At 42.3% G+C, this 23217-nt stretch overlaps 1 protein-coding gene and 1 non-coding gene across 2 annotated transcripts in view; one reads left to right on the top strand and one right to left on the bottom strand.

The window, feature by feature from the left end:
* The first annotated feature begins 3591 nt into the window (after positions 1–3591).
* Positions 3592–23217, top strand: part of MEGF9 (multiple EGF like domains 9) — a 107495-nt gene continuing 87869 nt past the window's right edge. Inside the window, exon 1 of the mRNA XM_075560409.1 lies at positions 3592–4330. Coding sequence (XP_075416524.1) covers positions 3748–4330 — 583 coding nt within the window. The 5' untranslated portion in view covers positions 3592–3747. The remainder of the gene's footprint in view (positions 4331–23217) is intronic.
* Positions 9669–9776, bottom strand: LOC142460399 (U6 spliceosomal RNA). Its single transcript, XR_012786611.1, has one exon. It is a non-coding gene; the product is annotated as a U6 spliceosomal RNA (small nuclear RNA).

Below are 23217 nucleotides of genomic sequence, written 5' to 3'. Positions count from 1 at the left end.
CTAATAAGATATCCTATATTGTCTTCATTGTCACAGTTCTGGTTACTCTATATGAGGACATTGAACAGGTATAATAATATCTTTCTCCGAGGTTGGGTCCTTAAGGGATTTCCCAATTTTTAAACACAAAGTTAAATGTTATTCCTAAAAAATAATCAGAGCAACAAAATGAAGAATCAAATGTGCCATGAATCAACATGAATACACTTTCATTCCCTTTCTTCAAAATGAAATGTCTTCTATTCGTATTAAGGGTGAATTAGCGTATCTTAGAAGTCACCGCGTATGTGTCCCCTGGCTGATGTAGAGAGCTGGCCCAGGTGACTTTGGCAAAGTCCTCGGTCCTCTGTTCTGTGATTTTCCAGGCAAGCAAGCTGCATCAGCTTTCTTCCCTACTGCTGGTGAAACCTCCGATACAGCAGAGCGCAGGGCCAGCCCAGCAGTTTCCAGCTATCACTCGGCCATATCCGGTAGGGCCACTGTCAGACCATGTCACCTGATGGGGTAAATTAATAGAGCAGAGGTTTCTCCACTGGTTCTTCAGTCAACAAGGTTCAAGGTTAGCACTGGTAAAGATGAACTATGAACCCACATAGATTGAGCACCAAAAATGTACCCACCACCCAAACCCAACCTCCCCAAAAAACAACCCACTGCCATTGAGTTGATTCCAATTCATAGTGACTGTGATTCTTAGGTTTTAAGAACTATGACAGTGACTGCATTCAGGCTTTCCGATACTATAAATCTTTACAGGAGTGTGAAACAAGGTAGAGAACAGCTCTTATCTCACAAATCGAAAGGGTTTGAGAGGGTGCAATCTACAAGAGAAAACTTATATACAAAAGAGACAGATAAAAAGTTGAGGCAGGGCGCATAGATGCTCCAGAGCCCAGAGCTTTATTAGAGGGGAGCTTATATACTCCTCAGATCGCGTAGTTGGCATGCTCATGCCAGGACTACACAAGGGTGATTTACAGGTGTTTTTTTTTACAACAAAAATCCTTTTTATTTTTAAAATATAATTTTATTGAGACCTTGTACAGCTCTTATCGCAATCCATACATCTATCCATTGTGTCAAGCACATTTGTACATATGTTGCCATCCTCATTTTCAAAACATTTTCTTTCTACTTGAGCCCTTGGTATCAACTCATTTTTCGCCCTCCCCACCTCCTTCCCTCATGAACCCTTGATAATTTATAATTTTTTCCCAATTTACAATTCTTAATGCAGACAAAGAAATTTTAGCTCATTTGTCCAGACTGTTCAAAGACGGGTAGATGGGGCTCGGGAAAGTGAGGTAACTGATAAACTACAGGTGGCTGCTCTCTGTACCCTTGCTAGAGAGTAGGAGGCCAAGTGTCCATTTCTCCCAGGCAGAGAGACACACCAGCCACTTCAAACTATCCTTCCATGACCTTGGACCACGAAATGTGTTGGTCCTGTCCTGTTTGCCTCAGGAACAAACAGCTCTTCCTCCACACGGGAGAAGTCTCATCTTTCTCCTGCAGAGCAAGGAGTGTGTTTGAACCAGTGTATGAGCATTATCCCTGCTGGGCACTGGGAACAGAGGTGGCAACAGTCAAATGAAAGAAGAAGTCTCATACACCACGACTAGTATCAAGGCTGGTGCACGGCGCTGAGATGTCATACATCTCTAAGTGCGCAGTTCAATTTATCTGGTTGCATATACTTTTGAAGCTCATCTTTAGCCCTTTTAGGAAGAGGAGGAGGGGAAGATAACTTGATAGATCAGGGCTGTGATCAATGAATAAACAAAGGGAGTGAGAAAATGTGGAAGAAGAGCTTCATTCTCAGTTCTGCAGGAGATTCTTAGACACATTAAAAAAAATCCAGGGAAATCTCTTAAGAGAATTTGGCATTTTGGTTGGGATTTACAAAGTCAGGAGGAAATATATATATATATATATATATATATATATATATATATATATATATATATATGTGTGTTCTTGCTAAATATTGATTTTGAAACCAACATACACACACTCCCACTCTTGTCCTACCTCATATACACAGACAAATATACCAAGACACAACCATATAGACGCACAAATATTAAGCACATAGAAAAAATATACACCAGTACCCATCCTTAGAAACTTAAAACACACACTACACAAAAATAGACACTGGGCTCCCATACTCTTTAGCCCACATAATCCATATAACATGCATACACACCCTATAAACACATATATGCCCTCATACATAAGCACCTATTCTCACACACATACATTATTCATGCATGTGAGGTAACTCATGATTTCATTAACATAGATAGATACAGGTTCGCACGCAAATCCTATCCGGCCCTTCTGGTTGGAGGCCAGTGAATAATGGGCAAGCAGACACAAAGGCAAGCGCCATGCCGGGAGGAGAATTGGGTTGGCAGCAGGGCTGGGATTATGCCCGGTCAGATGACAAGCCCGCCTCTCCTGGGTCCCCTTGGAAGATGCAGATCAGAGGCAGCAGCAGCTGACCGAAGCCTGCACCTCAGGCGCACTGGGAGAGGCTGCGCGTCCGAACTCCACATTCATCCAAAGCTTCATGCCACCCAGGGTCGCAGCTTGCCACCTGCCCCGCACCCAAACCCGGGAGCTGCAGGCGGCTCAAGGGACACTGCAGCGAGGGTTTACTGAGGGCTGGGCAGTGGCCTAAGCCCTTTGCCTACATTGCTTGTTTTCACAACAGCTCCAGGGGCGGGGAAGAGGTGTGTGTGTGTGTGTGTGTGTGTGTGTGTGTGTGTGTGTGTGTGTCCGACCCCCACCATTTTACAGGTGAAAACAGTGTCTGGACACGGCCTGAAGCTGAGGCTCAACCCTGACACAGTCTATTCTCTGGAGGGGTTCACGATAAGGTCTGAGTGTGAATCTGTCTCCCCCACGCAGAGACCTTGCACCTCCGGCCCCTAACTGCTCTAGGCCCCTCTTCCAGCCCGGCCCACCGCAGGTGCCCGGGGAGGGCGACGGCCGGGCTCCGTGAGGCCCAGAGGGCCTCAGTTTCCACATCTTTGAAGTGCGAACGGCGGGGCGGACCTCGCAGGCCCGGGGCCAGGTTCTTTCGGGCACCGGCAGGGAATGCTTCCCCCAACATCCACGCTGCTGCCTCCCTCGCCGCGCGCTGGGGCTCCAGCCCAGTCCCCGCCCAACCCGGGTGAGGCGCCGGCGCCCCATTGTTCCGGAGGGAGGGGAAGCTCCGGAGAGCAGGTTCCCCGCCCCGGGTCGCGCCCGCCGCCCAGTGGAGCAGATGACTTGGCCCGGCGTCTGCCGCGCGAGGCGCGTCCTTTGTCTACTTCGCGGTGCCCGGTGCCCGCGGCCCGCGCCCCGCTCTTGGGGCAGACAAAGCCGCGGCAGCCGCGAGCGGGGCCGGCCGGATCGGGGATCGCACCACCCTCCTCCCGCCTTACGCACCGCCCCCTCCCATCGGCGCCCTCTGATTGGTCCGTGGGGCTACAAAGAGGCCGGGAAGCGGGTGAATCACGTGGTCCGGCGTGGCCTGCGATTGGTCAGGAGCGGCTGCCAATCGGGGAGGGCGGGCTGTCCTCTCAGGGCCCGGTCGCTCCCTCGGTGCTGGGGGCCCGCCCGCGGGGCCGGCCGCCTGTCAGAGGGAGGTGGCGATGGTACGCCGGGTGGCGGCGGCGGCAGGGGCTGCGGCTTTCCAGTTTAGAGTGCAAAGAGGAGAAGATGACTGACCGGCCGACTGACTGACTGACTGAATGAATGAATGGCGGAGCCACGCGCGCCATGAGGAGCCTGCCGAGCCTGGGCGGCCTCGCCCTGTTGTGCTGCGCCGCTGCCACCGCCGCCGCCGCCGTCCTAGCCACCTCGGCGGGGAATGTCACCGGCGGCGGCGCGGCCGCGGAGCAGGTGGACGCGTCGCCGGTCCCAGGGCTATGGGGCGAGCCCAGTCACCCCTTCTCTAAGGCCCCGACCCCCACGGCCCAGGCCCCGAGGACCGGACCCCCGCGCACTACCGTCCGCGGACCCCTGGCTGCGACCTCTTCAGCCCAGTCTCCGGAGACCACGGCTCGGGCGACGGTCGGATCGGCTCCGATCACCTCCCAGACGCCGCTGCGCGTGTCGCCGACCACCCCTCCGCCGGTGAAACCCACTCCGACCCACCCTCGCTCCACACCCGCGCCCACCGCCCTCTCTGCCACCCCTGGCCCGGCGCCGACCACCCCCGTGGCGACCACCGTCCCGGCGCCCACCACGCTCCAGACCGAGGCCCCGGCTCTCCAAGGCGGCGGCAGCAGCGTCCCGCCCACCCCACCTGCCACCGCGGCCCCTTCCCCGCCCCCAGGTGAGTCCCAGCGGGTCCTCAGCAGCCGGACCCTCGCGGGCGGCTCGCGTCCTTCCCCGGCATGCGGGCTCGGGCTCGCCCCAGAGGCCCCCCAGATTTCGCCCAGTTCCAGCTCGCCGCCCGCACTCCCCTCCCCCCTCAACCTGGGAAGTCTTTTGTGTCCCCCCACCCCCACCCCGGGTCGAGCTCCCCCTGGACGGGGGCGACTGCGTGACGGGATGCACAGCATCTCCTCCCAAACGGCCAGGGATCCCGAAGGGGCGCAAACTTTTGCGGAAGTTTGCAAGCCAGCGCCGTCCCTCCTTTCGCCAATGAGTCCGAGGCTGGGGACGTTCCCTCCCCAAGCTCCAATTTCCACGTCGGGTTCTCCTTGTTTATGTCAATATCAGCTGCTCAAGTGACAGGTGGAGGTGTGGCGAGGGTTCTGTTTACAAACATTATCATAGGCCCCTTGAAGGCCCTTGTCGCTCTCCCCCCCCCACCCCAAATACCCTGTAATTCTTGTTATCCCTGCAAATATGTGGATTTGGTAGGCCATTTGGGACAGGTGTGTATCTAGGTTGAGCACATTTATAAACTAGGTTAAATCCCTTTCTCCTGCCATGTTCACCCCTCCTCAGCCACAAGGTCAGTAGTTTTGGATAAACAATTAAGGCTAGGATGCTCATTTCTCTCCTACATAAGCTAGAATGTTCACTCTTGCTGAGAAATGACCGTTTCTGTCTGCAGCCACATACAGAGTAAGGTTCGTCTTCCTGGTGGTTTTTCTGTCAGCAACGTTGGCAACTCTGATCCTTTGCCCCGTTAGGCCTAAAGAGGGCCTTCAGGGAAACACATGGCGTCTACCTTGTCAAAGCATTGGGCAAGAGTTTCCGACTGTGGGCTTGGAGTCGGAGATTTGTCCAAAGCATTTGTCTAGCTGTATTTATTGTTATGGGTCTCTGACCTAATTCCTAGGCTCAGAGATTACTGTTGAGTCAGGGCGGATTTTGGACTATGACTGAGTTTATAGCATGGTTTCTCACATGATTTTGAGCCCCCAAACAGTCTTGAATCTTGGATGAGACTGTGGCATTGCAGGTTACTCACCCATATAAACAAGCTGGCATCACTTCCAGCTTGAAGGGATATAGTTACTAGCTGGGCTTTACCTGTTTGTTAGCTGCATTGATGTTGCAGAGAGAGATTGGCTCCTTAACTGAGAGACAGAGGTTAGGAATATGGATTCTGGCAGCACTAACCCCCAGGCTGAATCCCAGTTCTGCCCCTGATGAGTTGTGTCATCTTGGTGAGGTTACTTTTGAGCTCTGATCTCAGTTTCTTCAGCTGTAAAATGAGATAATAATAGTACTCACATCTATCATTACTACGAGGATTAAATAAGTTAATGTAGTCTTAGCACTCAGGACAGTTCTTGGTGTGGAGTAAACACCGTGTATGTGTCACCAGCATGACTGGGATTTTTTTTGTGTGTGTGTTTGGCTAGAAACCATCTGAAAAGCATAGTAGGGAGTTAGGTTGACGTTGGTATTTTAGTAGAATATATAATAGAAGAAGTATCAGGTAGATTTTCTGGGGTTTCAAGCACTCAGTAGCACTAACAAAGTAGCAAGGTCACGTATTTTGAGTCGTTAGATAAGTACATGTGTTCCATTGGTGCTATTTTACTTTTAATGTCTTTGAATTGTTAGTTTTCAACCACAAGGGTAATCCTTAAAATGTTAACACCTTTATGGATTGCTATAAGAGCTGTAAGAGCCCCCAATGAAATGATTTAAAAATAATGATAATAACAATAATAAATAAACACCCAGAAATGTATAAAGGACAAAATAAAAGTCATTTCCCTAAAGGTTACTACTGTTAACAGTTTGTCTCATCTTTTCAGACGCTTTTCTGCATATCACACACACACAGCCTTGGTTTGTTTGTTTTTAAAAAATCAAAATGGAATAATTCTATATACTTTTGGAGGTTGCTGTATTCACTTATCTATGCATCCTAGGCTCCACCCTCAACCTCCATATCAGAGCCGAAAGTCTCCCTTAGTATTTTTGATGACTTTATTTTTCATTGTGAATGTATAATAATTTCATTCTCTATTAATGAGCACTTAGATTATTTCTGCAGTACACACACAGACACCAAAATAATTTTTAAAAAGCTATAGAAAATAATATGCATGCATCCTTTTTAAAAATCCCTCATATATATTTTCTAATACTCTGACTGGAGTATTTAATACTAGAGTATTAAATCAATTTCACCTGAATTAAAGCTGGCTGTTTAACATTCGCCGCCTGAACTATTGTTGCATGCTTATTAGTCACTTCCATGGCCTTACATGTGCTGCCTAAGATGGCCTTGGGTGACAGAAGTTTTACACGTTCACCTTCAGTAAACTCCCCTGTGTCTTAAATTTTCTCTGGTTAAACTTTTTTTGTTTGTGGATCTGCTCTAAATGCCCTGTGTCTAGTCCTTAGCAGCTGGGCTAGTTGTGAGCCTATTGATAGGCAGTTTTAGCTTTAAAGTAATATGATCAAGTGTGGATATTTTTATCTGAGCATGGTGGGTACCAGAGCGTCCCTGGTGGGATAGTGGGTTATGAATAGTGCTTCTAACCACACTCAGAGGAGTTTGAACCCTCTAGCTGCTTTGCAGCAGACAGATGAGCTTCCTGCTCCCATAAAGATATACTGCCTCAGAAACCCAAAAGGGACAGTTTTACCCTGTCCTATAAGATCACCATTAGTCAAAATTGACTGGAAGGCAGTGGGTTTGGACGTATGGGTACCAGAGATCATCTACTTTAGGCCAGAAGCACATCTCTTCGACACAGGGAGACATCTAATTGAATTTCAGAGAGGTGGTTTGACTTGCAAAGTTAGACTCTCTTCATTTAGGCAGATGGCTGTACAGGTTTAAAAAAATATCTCAATGTTCTCCTAAGGACCAAATGTCACTGTTACTATTTATTATTTGATGAGATGGTCTTTCCAGCGGCTTTGTGATTTGTTAAAACTTTCTTTTATGTAAGTCTACCTGAGAGCCTGCGCCTGACCCTCAATTAGGGATCACTTTGTTTATAAGGACACTGATCTGCAAAATGAAACTGGTAATTGCCCAGCAAGGAGGACCTTTCCTCCCATAGCCTGGCAAAGTATTTGGCTGTTGGTTGCCTGGATAGGGCATTTAAGAGGAGTGAAGGGAGAGGCTCTATAATAATAATAGTAGCAATAATCAGCATGAAGACATCAATGTGATGACAGGTATTTGCGTTTCTTAAATTGTGAACCTTTAGGGCTAGACAAGAACCCTGATGGTTCAGTAGCACTCTGCTGCTAATTAGAAGATCGGAGCTTCAAACCCACAAACAACTCTATGGCAGAAAAGGCCTGGCACTCTACTCTCTAGGAAACCTTCTGGGGCAGTTTTACTCCAGAATTAATTTCATGACATAGAACATCAACAGGGCTGGGAACGACTGTAGAAGCTCCCACTTCCCAAGTATTTCTGTCTTCTCAGAAATACTTCCATGAGCTTAGCTGAAATATTTTTCTCTGTAGTTAACACTGACTGGTTCTGGTTCTCCCTTTGGGGCAGTGCAGAGCAAGTCTATTCTCTCTGCGCCAAGACTGCCCTTCAGGGATTTGGGGAGAGTGCTCAAGTTCCCTGAGTCTGGACTACACACCATCAGCCCCTTCGGCTGTTCTTTATGTGACGTGCTTTCAAATTCTCTCACTATCTTAGTCTCCCTTCTTCTGGACTTTGTCAGTCTTTCTGCCTCTCCCAAAGTGTGGGAAGCAGAACAGAGCATAATACTCCAGGTGTGCTATAATGAGCACCCAGAGAGGGCGGTTACCTGCTTCTTCCTGGAAGCTATACTACTGTTGATATAGTTACGGTAGTTATTTTTGGCAACTTCATTAGGCTGTTGACTCATTGAGTCTATTAGGATGGCTATGGCTTTTATATGTATATATATATTTTTCACATATATGTATATCTTCCCCCCATGGGCATTTTGTGCTTTCCTTCATTCTGAACTTGTAAATTCTTGTTATAAACTGTAAAGTATAAGCAGTCATATTCACCAGTTTGTAAGGTTGGTCACTTTAGATTGAAGTCGTCCTTTTAGATCCCAAGTTATCACTCAGTGTACCGCACCCAGGTTATTCACATTCACCGACAGGGTGTTCCCACAGGCAGAAGGTAGAGTCTAAGGACAAGCTGGGGCAGGTGATTGTTACCTCACAGGGGAGAGTACATCTACGGATGGTAGAACCGTTTGGAAGGAAAGGGATAATAGTTTAGATTTGTTCTAAAGGGTCTCTTCCAGCTTTAAAGTCTTCTGATGATTTCTTATGTATGATTCAGAGAACATTTTGCCCCCAAAGAGATTTTGTCATTTATTTGTGATCTAAATTATGAGAATGGCTTTTGTTTATGAAAGCTCTAGAATTTAGTTTGCAAACTTCTGACTACTATGATATTTAAATAAAGTATTATAAGTAGGTTTTATTTAAAAGGATTGTTCTAGCACTATAGGACTCTCCTCACTATACTTGGAAATCTCTTTCTTGTCCTCAAGTCAGAGCCTATTTAAGGTTTGGGGTCCTGTAGGATTTCTCGGAATTGGAAGCAACTTGATGGCAGTTAGTTGGGTTTTGGGCTTGTAGGGTTAGGGCTCTTTGGTTGATTTTGGCTATTTAAGAAGCTGCTGTACATTTTAAGAATGCTGGGATGATGCATTATGCTTGACTGCTTAACAAACTTAAGTAGTGGAGTGTGAGTCCACCCTAGGGTGACTTGGAAGAATGGCCTGGTGATCTAGTTCTAAAAAGCCAACCATTGAAAACCCTATGGAGCACAGTTCTCCCTTGACACACACAGGCTGCCATGATTTGCAGTTAACTGGACAGCAGTAGAGGTTTTGTTTTGTTCATTTTTAGGAAATAGAAATGATTTAGCTTCTGAGGGAAATAGAGGTCTACAGTCATTTCTCTTTTAGGCTGGGTGTGTTTTACAGGCGTCCTCAGACTACGGCCCACGGGCCACATGCGGCCCACTGAGGACATTTATCCGGCTCGCCAGGTGCTTTTGCCCCATTTGTTTTTTTACTTCAAAATAAGATGTGCAGTGTGCATAGGAATTTGCTCATAGTTTTTTTTTAAAACTATAGTCCAGCCCTCAAACCGGTCTGAGGGACAGTGAACTGGCCCCCTGTTTAAAAAGTTTGAGGATCCTTGGTTTAGAGTCTAGTCAGTGTTTAGAAATATGATAAATATACCTTGGTATGGTATTGGGCAGCATCTTATAATCAAACAGTGCAGTGGTTAAGTGTCCAGCTCTTTTTTTTAAATTTGCGTGTCATCCTTGCGCAGGGGCCAGGCTAATCTTCTCTGTATGGTTCCAATTTTAGTATATGTGCTGCCGAAGTGAGCACAAGTGTCCAGCTCTTAATGGAAAGGTCAGCTGTTTGACTCCACCAGCCTCTCTGCAGGAGATGGATGTGACAATGTACGTTTGTAAAGACAACAGTCTTAGAAACTGTGTGGGGTGGTTCACCTTTGTCCTACAAGGTCGCTATGAGTTGGAATGGATGGGCAGACTTTGGATTAAGATAGCCTGGCATTTGTTTAGGTCAGGTTGATGCCAGATGTATTCAGGGCAGGGCCATCAAGTGAATTACAGGAAAAAAAGTTGGGCGGGGAGGTCTCAGAAGTTCTGTTTTGTTTTATTTTAAATCAGGTTTGAGGAGTGTAGACCATCAAAGAGTAACTCACAACACATATGGACAGTGCTTAATATGACCCAGGTTCTGTTCTCAGTGCCTTACACTCATGTTAGCTAGTTTAATGATGTTAGGTACTTGTTTGGTATTGTTTGCTTCATTTTATAGATAAGGAAATTGAGGCCCAGAGAAGTTTAACTTTGGTGGAGTCTTGGCTGGTCTGGCTTCAGATTTCTCCTTGTTGGCATTGAAACAAGCAGTTTATAGAAGAGTAGAAATCCATTTTGCTAAAACTGCTGGTCCTTGCACACTAATCTTAGAAACTGTCTTCTGATTTTTGTCATTTGCTCCCATCACCCCACTGTGTGCTCCTAATGAACTTGCTTGAGATTTGTTTTCAACTTTGGTTTTAAGTTTTAGTGTGTAGCTTTCCTCTAATTATGTGATAGAGAAATTCATTTGTAAACCTCATAAGGGTCAGAGCCAAGAACTTCCCAAATTCACTATACCTTATTCCTGGCTTAAACTTTCTTTAGAAACTTCTTAGCCTGATTAGTTACTGGAGCTCCATATTTAAACTCCGGACCATTAGTCTCAAATCTTCTGAATTATGTCCCCAGGAAGCCTTCTGGCTATTCAGAATTTACATATTGAAGTAATCTGACTAGGCCTTTTTATCTTGATTTTTTTTAAGACCCATAAAATTAAAGTGCACATTACTTTTCATCTGAGCATTTCTAAACACATATATATTAACTTCCAGACGTCCTGGCACCCTTATAAAAAAATGGAAGACAGTATCATGGTGCCATTTCTCTTGATGGGTAAATTATGGGTCAGGAGATGACTGCTCCCCGGCACTTAATAGATCAGAAGCAAGTAGGAATATAAGATGTTGTTTAACTGAAAGATGGTGTCAAATGATACTGTTAGTTATAAATAACTTTAATTCATGCCTTTTGCCTTGATCTTGGTTTTTGTTTGTTTTCTTTAGATATAAAGATCTATATTACGAACATTGAGAGTTTACTGCAAGCACCACTTTGTTGATCACTTAGTCCTTTTTCAAGGACACAGTTTGGTTTATCTGCTTTTCCCTAGAAAGAACTACCCTGAATATAATGGTAACTTTCAAGGGAGGTTTTTAAAAAATTGTGCTTAAAAAGATGAAGATTATACACCTGAAGTATGAATACATATGTGTTTGAATTCCAGTTAAGGTTTACATAATTATCCTTTTAGGTGTATCTGCCAAAGTACATGTGATAATATATATCAAAATAATCCCTCTGATAATGCCACTTTAGCACAGATATTATTGTTGAAGAAATATTTTCCTTTATTTATTTTTGCATTCGAAAACATTTTTCTTCCCTTCATATTGAATTTGATGGCGGTGTGGTTACGCACTGGACCACTAACCACATAGTTAGTGATTCAAACCCACTAGCCACTCTGCAGGAGACAGATGATGTTTTCCACACCATAAAGATTCATAGCCTTACAAACTCACTCTGCCCTAGAGGGTTGCTGTGAATCGGAATCAATTTGAAGGCAGTGATTTTTTTTTTTAATTTAAAAATTTAAAAAACATTTTATTAGGGGCTCATACAACTCTTATCACAATCCATACATATACACACATCAATTGTATAAAGCACATCTGTACATTCTTTGCCCTAATCATTTTCGAAGCATTTGCTCTCCACTTAAGCCCTTTGCATCAGGTCCTCTTTTTTCCCCCTTCCTCCCCGCTCCCCGTCCCTCATGAACCCTTTATAATTTATAAATTATTATTTTGTCATATCTTGCCCTATCTGGCATCTCCCTTCACCCCCTTTTCTGTTGTCCATCCCCAGGGAGGAGATCACATGTAGATCCTTGTAATCGGTTCTCCCTTTCCAACCCACTCACCCTCTATTCTCCCAGTGTCGCCCCTCACACCCCTGGTCCTGAAGGTATCATCCACCCTGGATTTCCTGTGCCTCCAGCTCCTATCTGCACCAGTGTACATCCTCTGCTCTATCCAGACTTGCAAAGTAGAATTTGGATCATGATAGTTGGGGAGGAAGAAGCATTTAGGAACTGGAGGAAAGCTGTATTCTTCATCGGTGCTACTGTGTCGCACCCTGACTGACTTATCTCCTCCCCTAGACCCCTCTGTGAGGGGATCTCCAGTGGCTGACAAATAGGCTTTGGGTCTCCACTCTGCACTTCCCCCTTCATTCACTATGGTAAGATTTTTTTTTTTTGATGCCTTATACCTGATCCCTTCGACACCTTGTGATCGCACAGGCTGGTGTGCTTCTTCCATGTGGGCTTTGTTGTTTCTGAGCTAGATGGTTAATTTTTTTAATTTTAAAAAATCATTTTATTGGGGGCTCATACAACTCATCACAATCCATACATACATCAGTTGTGTAAAGCACATTTGTACATTCATTACCCTCATCATTCTCAAAACATTTGCTCTCCACCTAAACCCCTGGCATCAGCTCCTCATTTTCCCCCCTCCCTCTCCGCTCCCCCTTCCCTCATGAACCCTTGATAATTTTTTTAAAACATTTTATTAGGGGCTCATACAACTCTTATCACAATCCACACATATACATACATCAATTGTATAAAGCACATCCGTACATTCTTTGCCCTTGATGATTTTTTTATAAATTATTTTGTCATATCTTATACTGTCCGACATCTCCCTTTACCCACTTTTCTGTTGTCCGTTCCCCAGGGAGGAGGTTATATGTAGATCCCTGTAATTGGTTCCCCCTTTCCACCCCTCCCTCGAAGGCAATAAATTTTATGTGTGTTTGTGTTTTTAATGTGCCTCTCATTCATTCTTTCTTGTCTCTTAGCCCCATCCGTTCTTTCTGTGGTATTTGAGGAGCCAGATTATCCTCTCTGTTTAACAGTTTACCATTTTGTCTTCCTTCAGTGCCTCCTCAGAGCCTAATTATTCCAAGAATCTTTCCAGACGAACAAAAGGCTCTTGAAGATGTCCTGGTAACAAGCTGCACAGAGTTGAACACTTAGCACTCAGAACAAAACCTGCCTTTCTCTGTGACTCTAACTTTTTTCCTAATGATTTAAGCTTATCTAATTTAAATGATTTAAGCCCCTTGATAAGAAAGCATCATTATTTATATAATAAAGAAGACACGATTTTAATCCTCATTTTGAAAATAAGAGAAGTTTCTTTTTAGTTAAAAATCATATTTAGTGTCCAGTTTTTTCCTACTTTTTCCTCAGAGGAACAAGAAAAAAAAAACAACAAAACTATCATAACAGAAGTTATCTGTGTCTAAAAAGTTGAAATACTTTGAATAAGAAGCAAATTTTTTTCCTATTTATGGATAATGTGAGCCATTATTGTTGCTAGGTCCATTTTGGACATATGCTGAGAAGCAAATGTTAAATATTTTTGTTGACAAAATTTCCCCTGTATAAATCTAATTAAAGTTAAAGTTAATAGTAAGAGGGCTTGTAATAATTAATAACTGTACAGGGCTTTCTGGTTTACATGGTGCTCTTAGACTCCATGACTGTGACACCCATGACTTACTGACTTCTGGGTATTGAGTGAGTGAATGAAGGCACAGCTTCACTTCCCTCTGGATACTTTTATGTTGATATTTTGTATTTTAAACGGTTTTCCTGTATCTTGCTAAATTTGTCTTTGACTAGTTTAGCTGTACATACTTAAAGGATAGGAAAGTGTCCCATATGAGGCACAGCATCGATTACATATTGTTTCCTCGGCTTTCTTTCACTATCTGTGCAGGGCAGAATGAGGGAAGCCTCACAACTTGATTAGGAAGGCTCATGCTCAAGCTGCATTTCTTCAGTTTGAAATATCATTTACTTCTTTCCTAGTGTAGAAATGTTTGCAATTATTTGAACATACTATGATTTTGATTATATTGCTTCCAATCAGCACAGTAGTAGCAGAAGACCTAGTACTGTTTCACCATCATTTCCCATCTAATAATTTGATTTTTTAACAGAGAAGGTAAATAATGTTAATTGAGCATATATTATTATATTTCTGGTTACCTATCAGGTATATATATATATATATATATATATATATATATATATATATATACTTTGTATCATTTACTTCTCAAACAATGCTGTAACTAAATATTAGCTTGCCTTATACATTGCAAATACTGAGATTCAGAGAGACCAAGTAGTTTACCCTAGGTCACAAAGTTTATAAACTCCACAAGGGCAAGAACTTTTGTCTGTTTGGTTCACAATTGTATCTCTAGTGTCTGGCTGAAAATATATTCTTAATAAATATTTAATGATTGAAGGAATAAAGAGAAAGGAATGGTTTGTAGCTACAATAGACACACAATGTATTTTAAAAAACTCTTTATTGAGAATTAGGTGAAGGGTTACATAGCAGATCATAGTTTTACATTCAGTAATTCATAAACATTCTGATTCAACTCATCCATTGCAAACCCCCCCTTCACACCCCGCCCCATGTTTCCTATTAACATTCCTCCTTTTCTAACCCTCTGAACTTTGTCCTTTGGTAAATGCTGCCCTTTTGATCTTCAGTGGTTGATTATTCTAATGCAGAGGTGAGTTCAGTTCCAGATCCAAAGGGATAAGGGTCATTATCTTGGGGGTTCCACCAGTAAGCTTGGTCTCTTTTATGATTTTGAGTTCTTTCTGTATTTGTCTTCCACTCTATCTAGGACCTTCTAATGTAATTCCTTTCAGAGCAGTTGACAGTGATAGCCAGACACCATCTAGTTCTGGTTTCAGGGTTGTGGAGACTGATGTGTAGGTGATCCACATGGGCTTATTGCTGCCATGTGCCTTTTTCCTTTTGGATGGGAATGGAAGGTAGAGCGTGGGCGTGGAGACTGGTAGTTGCAATTTAGATGAGCTTTTAAGACTGTGTTTACTACTTACCAAATTAGGATGTAGACAGTTGTCTTTTGACAATTGACATTGATGCCCTTGAAACTATGGTCCTTATCCCCTAGACCAGGCGTCCTTAAATTTTTTAAACAGGGGGCCAGTTCACTGTCCCTCAGACCCATTGGAAAGCTGGACTATAGTTTTAAAAAAACTGTGAACAAATTCCTATGCACACCTCACAGATCTTATTTTGAAGTAAAAAAATAAACGGGGCAAAAACACCCGGCGGGCCGGATAAATGTCCTTGGTGGGCCGCATGTGGCCCGTGGGCCATAGTTTGAGGATGCCTGCCCTAGGGCCAGCAACTCATTCTTTCAAGATGTTTGGTTATGTTTAAGAAGTTTTTCAAACTTTGTCCCCTGTATGTATACTCAACCTCATTCAAGGATAAGTTTTTTTTTTTTTGAGGAAAGTAATGTAATCTTAGGCATGGCCATTTCTCCTAGAAAATGAACTGTGCTCTTTTTCCTCCCCCTTGTTCATAAGATCAGTGTGAGGAAGAATGAACATTTTCTTGGTGAAGTGAACTTTTGAGATTTAGTGTATGACATGAATTATTCACTTCTTGTTAATTAAAGGAGGAGCCACAATAGGCAAATGGACATCTGTGATGACATTTGTAAAAAGTGGTCAAGTTGGCAAAGCTGAGCATTAGTCTGTAAGTCATAGAATACTAGTTTTTTTCCTGAGTTCTTTTACTAGTTCTGTGATTTTGGGCAAATAATTTCATCTGTAAACAGAGAATTAAACAAGATTTGTGGTTTTCAAACTGTATCATTGAGGATTTATAGTTCTCAGCTGTTTTGGAGAGCCATTGTAAAGACTGGGCATGCCAAATGGGCCTACTCCTGGACCATTCCTTCTCCCCAACCCTCACCTCTTGACCCATAGCATCACTCACCCTTGAATCAGCTCTACCCTCACCTGTTTCTATACTGGATTTGTTTTCTTAGAAAGATTTTTTTAAATAGGAATTCTTCTACTGTAAATTTCAATGATAAAATTTGGTTATTTCTGAGCTATTACACACCCATTAAAATGGTTTATATTGTGTGAAGTAGGAATATACAGAGCAGGAGAGAAATGGGCTAAAGCTAAGGGGTTATGTGTGCTTTTAATTACTTTCTGGGATTTCCTGAATTTTCCAAGTTTTTTTCACTAAACAAATATATTCGATTTAAATTTTATAGTCATATAAATAATAAAATGAAAATAATTAATAAAACATACGATAAGCTTAGTAAACATAAATCAAATCAAGTGACATTTCTCAGGGTCACTATTTTCTGTCATCAGTGTATTTCTCTGCATCAGATTTGCTTTCTCTCAGTCAGTGGTGGTTGTAAAGAAAGGAGATGGTAAAGACAACACCCAAGAAAGTATACTAAATAGAGGGGGAATAGCATCCAAAATAGCATTTGGAACCTTTAGGAAAAGTTTAAGTGAGATCTTTAGCTGAAGCTAAACAGAGAATCTCAAAACTCTCACTGCCATCGAGTTGATGCCAACTTCTAGTGGTGACCCTGTAAGACAGGGTAAAACTGCCTCTGTGAGTTTCTGAGAGTGTAACTAACTCTTGGTGGCAGGAGAAAGCCCTTTGGGATCACAGCCCAACAAGTAACCACTATACCAACAGAGAATAGGCCTAGGGGAATGTAAAGCATGCCCTTTAAAATTGGTTAAAGTGTTGTTGCCGTTGGTGTCATTGTGTTTGTTCAGACTCATAGCGGCCCTATCGCTAAATCCTGCACAGTCCCCATAATTGTTCTTATGTTTGAGCCCATTGTTGCAGCCACTGTGTGAACCCATTTTGTTTAGGACCTCCTCTTTTTTTTTCCTTTTTACATTTTATTAGGGGCTCATACAACTCTTATCACAATCCATACATATACATACATCAATTGTATAAAGCACATCCGTACATTCTTTGCCCTAATCATTTTCAAAGCATTTGCTCTCCACTAAAGCCCTTTGCATCAGGTCCTCTTTTTTTCCCCCTCCCTCCCCACTCCCCCCTCCCTCACGAGCCCTTGATAATTTATAGATTGTTATTTTGTCATACCTTGCCCTATCGGGAGTCTCCATTCACCCCCTTCTCTGCTGTCAGTCTCTCAGGGAGGAGGTCACATGTAGATCCTTATAATCGATTCCTCCTTTCCAACCCACTCACCCTCTACTCTCTTAGCATTGCCCCTCACACCCTTGGTCTTGAAGGTATCATCTACCCTGGATTCCCTGTGCTTCCAGCCCCCATATGCACCAGTGTACAACCTCTGCCCTATCCAGTCCTGCAAGGTAGAATTCGGATCATGGTAGTTGGGGGAGGAAGCATCCAGGATCTGGGAGAAAGCTGTGTTCTTCATCGGTACTACATCTCACCCTGACTGACCCATCTCCTCTCCTAAACCCCTCTGTGAGGGGATCTCCAGTGGCCGACAAATGGGTTTTGGGTCTCCACTCTGCACTTCCCCCTTCATTCACTATGGTGTGTGTGTGTGTGTGTGTGTGTATGTGTATATATATATATATGTGTGTATATATATGTGTGTGTGTGTGTACGATCACAAGGTGTCAAAGGGACCAGGTATATATATATACCTGGTCCCTTTGACACCTTGTGATCGTACAGGCTGGTGTGCTTCTTCCATGTGGGCTTTGTTGCTTCTGAGCTAGATGGCCGCTTGTTCACCTTCAAGCCTTTAAGACTCCAGACACTATCTCTTTTGATAGCCAGGCACCATCAGCTTTCTTCGCCACATTTGCTTATGCACCCCGTTTGTCTTCAGCGATCGTATCATGGAGGTGTGCAGCCAATGATATGGTTTTTTGTTCTTTGATGCCTGATAACTGATCCCTTCGGGATCACGTGATCACACAGGCTGGTGTGTTCTTCCATGTGGGCTTTGTTGCTTCTGAGCTAGATGGCCACTTGTTTATCTTCAAGCCTTTAAGACCCCAGACACTATCTCTTTTGATAGCTGGGCACCATTAGCTTTCTTCACCACATTTACTTGTTCGCCCACTTTGGCTTCAGCACTTGTGTCGGGAGGGTGAGCATAGGGCCTCCTCTTTTTCACTACTCCTCCACTTTACGAAGTATGATGGCCTTCTCCAGGGACTGTTTTCTGATGACAGCATGTCCAAAGTACGTGAGGTGAAGAAGTCTCTCCACCCGTGCCTTTAAGGAACATTCTGAGTGTACTTCTTCCAAGACACATTTGTTTGCCAGTCTTTTGAATAACCTTTATGAATAACCTGCATTCAAAAACTTTGGCAGTCCCTGGTATTTTCAATATTCAACCACCATAGTTCAAATGCGTCCAGTCTTCCAGACTCATTGTCCAACTTTCGCACACATATGAGGAGATTGAAAATTAGGGTCAGGTGTACCTTAGTCTTCAAAATGACATCCTTGCTTTTTAACACTTTTAAGTTTTGTGCAGCAGATTTACCTAATATAATGCATCTTTTGTTCTCTTGACTGCTGCTTCCATGAGCCTTGGTTATAGTTGAAGTAGCATATTGAAATACATCTTGTATAAATTGTGCAAACTTTAAATTTATGTCATTGTTCACTGCCTTTCCGAATAGAAGGTATTTGATTATTTATTCCTTAAAAGATGTAGCAAATTTGGTTTTAATTTGCACATATGTTTTCCAGTTTGATCAGATGGGATTGCTTTTATACTGATAATATAACTATTCTATATGATACACCTGCCCCTTAGAGACAACTAAGCTTTCAGGAAAAGGGAAATTTGTTCATTTGGAAGAAGGACTGTATTCTGCTTAGTGGTGGAGGAATGGCAAGGAGAAGAACAGTTTGTATCCTGACTAGGGAAAGTTAAAAAGCCTGCCTTAAAAAACTTTGGTGTCCTCCATTGTTATTTTTTCCATACGAGCCAAATTTTAGATCCTTTGGATAATTGATTTTGGAAATGTTTGTGTCATTCCTAGAAACTGGCATGCTACCAGGGATTGTATTAGATTGTATTAGATCTTGCTATGAATTTTGCAAGATCTAGTCCTTTTGCTTAATATATGTGATCAAAGGGAAGCAATTAGAAGTAGGATTGCTAATGTAAAAAACATATTTTTTAGTCTTTTCATTCTGGACGTGATCTTTAAAAGTGAGAGCCTTAAAAAATATTCTAGGGAACATTTAGAAAGAAGCTGGATGAACTGAGCAGCCTTTAAAATGATTTTTCCAGTGAGTTATTATTAATAGTAGGGGAAAGGTAAAAGTGTCCTGGTGGCACAATAGTCCATATGCTTGGGTGCTAATCAGAAGGTCAGCATTTTGAATCCACCAGTGACTCCAGGGGAGAAAAGATCTAGTGATCTGCTGAGGAAACCCCATGGGCTCTTCTGTCATGTGGGGTTGCTAGGAGTGAGAATCGATTAGACAGTGCACAATAGCAGCAACATCAGGGAAAGTGTTGCTGGAGATAATGGAAGAAGAAGGGCTATTTGGCACTCCAACACATCTGTCTGTATTGTGTATTGAAGTTTGATTAAAGGAAGGCATTGGACTTTTTGCGCTACAGACTTATCATTTGACTTTACCTTCATTATAATCCCACACTGTGTTTTTTATATAAGTTCTATAAGAACTGTGTTAACAATGTAATCCCACCGGCCATTGATGGTGTACCCAAAATACAAAACAATCTAGCAGGTAGCGTATTATTATACTGAATTATTGGTCTATTGCTTGCAAACCTATCCTGTTCAACTGGTTTTAGTTTTTAAATTAGACTGTTGCTTCAACTTGCCCACAACAACAGGGCTTAATGGTCCAACTAATCAGTGGAATGGCAGTCAGAAGAACTAAATTCCAGTCTTTCTATTGGCTTTGTGGGTCCTGAGCACAGATTGTAATTTTTTAATGACTCTGTGGCTTAGTTTCCCTAGCTGTTTAATTAAGTCTATTTCTTACTCCCAGTTTTGCCAGGTTTTTGATAACTAACACATGTAAGTTACAGTATATACTCGTGTATAAGCCGAGTTTTTTCAGGACATTTTTAATGCAATTTTTGTGGTAAAATTATGTGCCTCGACTGATATTCAGGTTGGCTTATACTCAAGTATATATGGTACTTGAAACTTTTCTCAAATACAAAGGCTTGTAGAATTCAAGCTGTTTTCTGGTATCCTTTCCTGATTATATGCTTTATGTTAGCTTGTAATGCGAACAAGATAGCTGTGATTAAACACAAGTAATAACTACCTATATTTGTATGTGGCTTCTTTATGCAAAAAATATAAAGCTATTTTTTGTAACTATGCAAACTACATAAAGTTTTGTAGTCAGCATGTTTTATAATTTATACTTTTTTGGTAGCATTTTAAAAAAACTTTGGTAGGAGACCAGATGCTGCCTTGAAAATTGACAGCCAGGGCCTCCGGGGAGCGAGCTGGATGGGCTGGGAGGAGGCGGAGGCACAACAGTGCCTGTGGACAGGGGCTGAGCCATATCTGGGTGGGCGTGGCCTAATAGAGAACGATGAGACCGGATGCTGCTCCCATAAAGATTGACAGCAACGTGCGTGGGGTGGGTGGTGGGTGGGGCGAGGGCAGATCTGTTCTGCCCTAGCGCATCACTAGGGGGTCAGAATCCACTGGGACGGCAGGCAATGGGTTCGTTTTTTTTTTTTTTTTTGGTGCAATGCTTAATTAAACCGGCTTATAGAAAGCCCTACAGGAGTGGAGAGGGGAGTGGGGTAAGGGCACTCTACTCTGTCACATGGGGATGGCTGTGAGTGGTTGGAACCCACTTCACGTCACCCAACCACAACTACCCTCATCAAAAGGCAGAGGGAGTGCGGAAGAAAGGCCTGGTGATAGACTTCCACAAAGCTGGAAACCCATCTGCCTCACAAGGGATCACCATGAATTAGTTGGACTGGATGGACTCCACAAAAAACAAAACAAAACAAAAAAAACTTTGGTATCCTCCATTGTTATTCTTCTTCCCATTCTAGCCAGTTGCCATTATCTCAGTGCAATAGTTTTATCTCAGTGCATTTGGTCTCCATAAAGTCTGGAGTTCTTGAGAACTTTAAATTCTGGTCTGCATCTTTTCCCTTTTGAACAGAATTATTCCATAGAATCTCTTAGAAAAATATTGAGTACTGGTAGACACCATCTAGTTTTTGTGATCTCATGGCAAAAGAAGCAATTGTTCATAGAGGCAGTTAGCTAAATATTCCGCAGTCTCCTACTGTTCTTGGCTTTTCTTCTACCTACGTTGTTCCAGGTGAATAAAGACCAATTGCTGTGTCTTCAATGGCCATTTGCAATGAACTAAGAGGTATAATAGTATCAGTAAACATATTATTAGGTCAGATGACTGGATCCAAAGGTTTTTAATGGTTGAATTTTTTTCCCCCCAGAAGTAGATTCCCGGGCGTTTCTTCCAAGGTACCTCTGGGTAGACTTGAACCTCGTTAGCCTCTTAGGCCAATAACAGTTTGTGCTACCCAGGGAATCTTTTGAGAAAATAAAATAATCTTTATCTCATATTAAATTCATAACATAATAAATTGTGATTTTATAAATTATTACTATATTAGTTTTGGTTGATCTATGTAGAATAGTTTATGCACTTTTTTCCTAAAATTGGAAAAATTTCATTTTAGAAAACATGAGATAAGAAGACAAAAATTAACTAAGATAAAACTAAAATTAATACCTCATTGGTAACTACAGATATTTTTACATAAGTATTTGTTTTATTCCCTTCCCTATATAGGAATAATTATGGAAGTATGTCTTACATTGGAATTTACTTTGGAAATACTTCACACATTTGAACATTTTTAGGGGCATTTAAAAATGAAATTAAAAATTATACTCTTGATGTTGTTACTATAATTTAAATGATAAAACTTTGAGTACAATTAATTATACTAGGTACCTCCTAATATTTTGAGAAAAACTAACCAAAACACAAAGTTTTTAATTACTGAGTTTGCTATTTTATTACTGTATATAATGCTGTTTCTTACACTACTGAGATCACTTATTGGCTATGAAAACAGAGATGTGCATTGAAATTAGCACTCTCCTGAAGTAAAAAAAAAATGGGGGGGGGGAGGACTGTGTACTACATTAAAATCATTGTCATATCCCCCAAAAGAGTGTCAATCCATTTTGGAGAGAGATCTAAGACTTCATGTGATGTTTTAATTGAGATTTGATATTCACTGGCAGAACTAATCCAGTGACTGTTTTTCTTATGTCTGCTCTTAGTACAAGCATGATTTTTCTTGGGTTCAAGTGGACCCGGAGGGCTCAAGGCAGATATTTGACAGATTCAATCATGTGGTGAGAGAAGTAAAGCAGCCACTTGCCCAGCTTATGCAGTGCCAAAAGATGCCTCGTTGCTCTGCTGTGCTAAAGAATATGCCTAAAGTGATTCTGGCCTTCAAGAAATGATTGCCTATCTTATATAATGATCACTAGCCTATGAGTGTTTTGAAGAAAAAGGTATGGTTTTTCAATCAAAAAGACCGAATGAACTGCTTCTATAAAGATTACAGGCAAGAAATTCCTATGAAGCAGTTCTACTCTATGTAGTACTGTAGCTAAGAACAATAACAACAAAAAAGGAACCATAATGTTGTTAGGAAAGGATTTAATTAATGTATATAAAGCCCACATTTAATTTATTAGCAGGGCTTAATCAGATATAGATTAATAATCGGCACATTGCAAACACTTAAAATTAGCTGCTATTATTAATATTGTTTTTATTACATTTCACCATGATTGCAAACCAACAGGGGAAACCTTTCCCGTTTGTTCTTTATTAATAGATTCATTAGCTTCCTGCAAATATTTGGCAACACATTGGTGATCAGGAAGACTTGTCCCTTTCCACAGATGAACCTTTTCTAACTGTGGTCTTCAGGTACAGAGAAGGACTTACGTGTTTGGATAATCCTTCCAGAGTAGTTAATCAAGATAGGATTATCCTGCGCCATGTTTCCAGGTCCAACAGTAATGGTGCTACTCAAAACTGGACTAAATGGAAGCTGTTAAAAAATTAGTGAAAGATAGCTAATCCCTGCAACAGCTACTCTCCACTTTTGGCAGGAGTGTACTGTTCTAGAACTTACTTACCAATCATTTAGTCAACAGAAAATGAGACCAAGTCTATAGAAATACGTAACTACTCAGTTCTACACATGTGTTGTTGGCA

The sequence above is a fragment of the Tenrec ecaudatus genome, chromosome 10 (assembly GCF_050624435.1).
Source record: "Tenrec ecaudatus isolate mTenEca1 chromosome 10, mTenEca1.hap1, whole genome shotgun sequence".
Classification (NCBI taxonomy): domain Eukaryota; kingdom Metazoa; phylum Chordata; class Mammalia; order Afrosoricida; family Tenrecidae; genus Tenrec; species Tenrec ecaudatus.
This window is presented reverse-complemented; position numbering and strand designations above follow the sequence as displayed.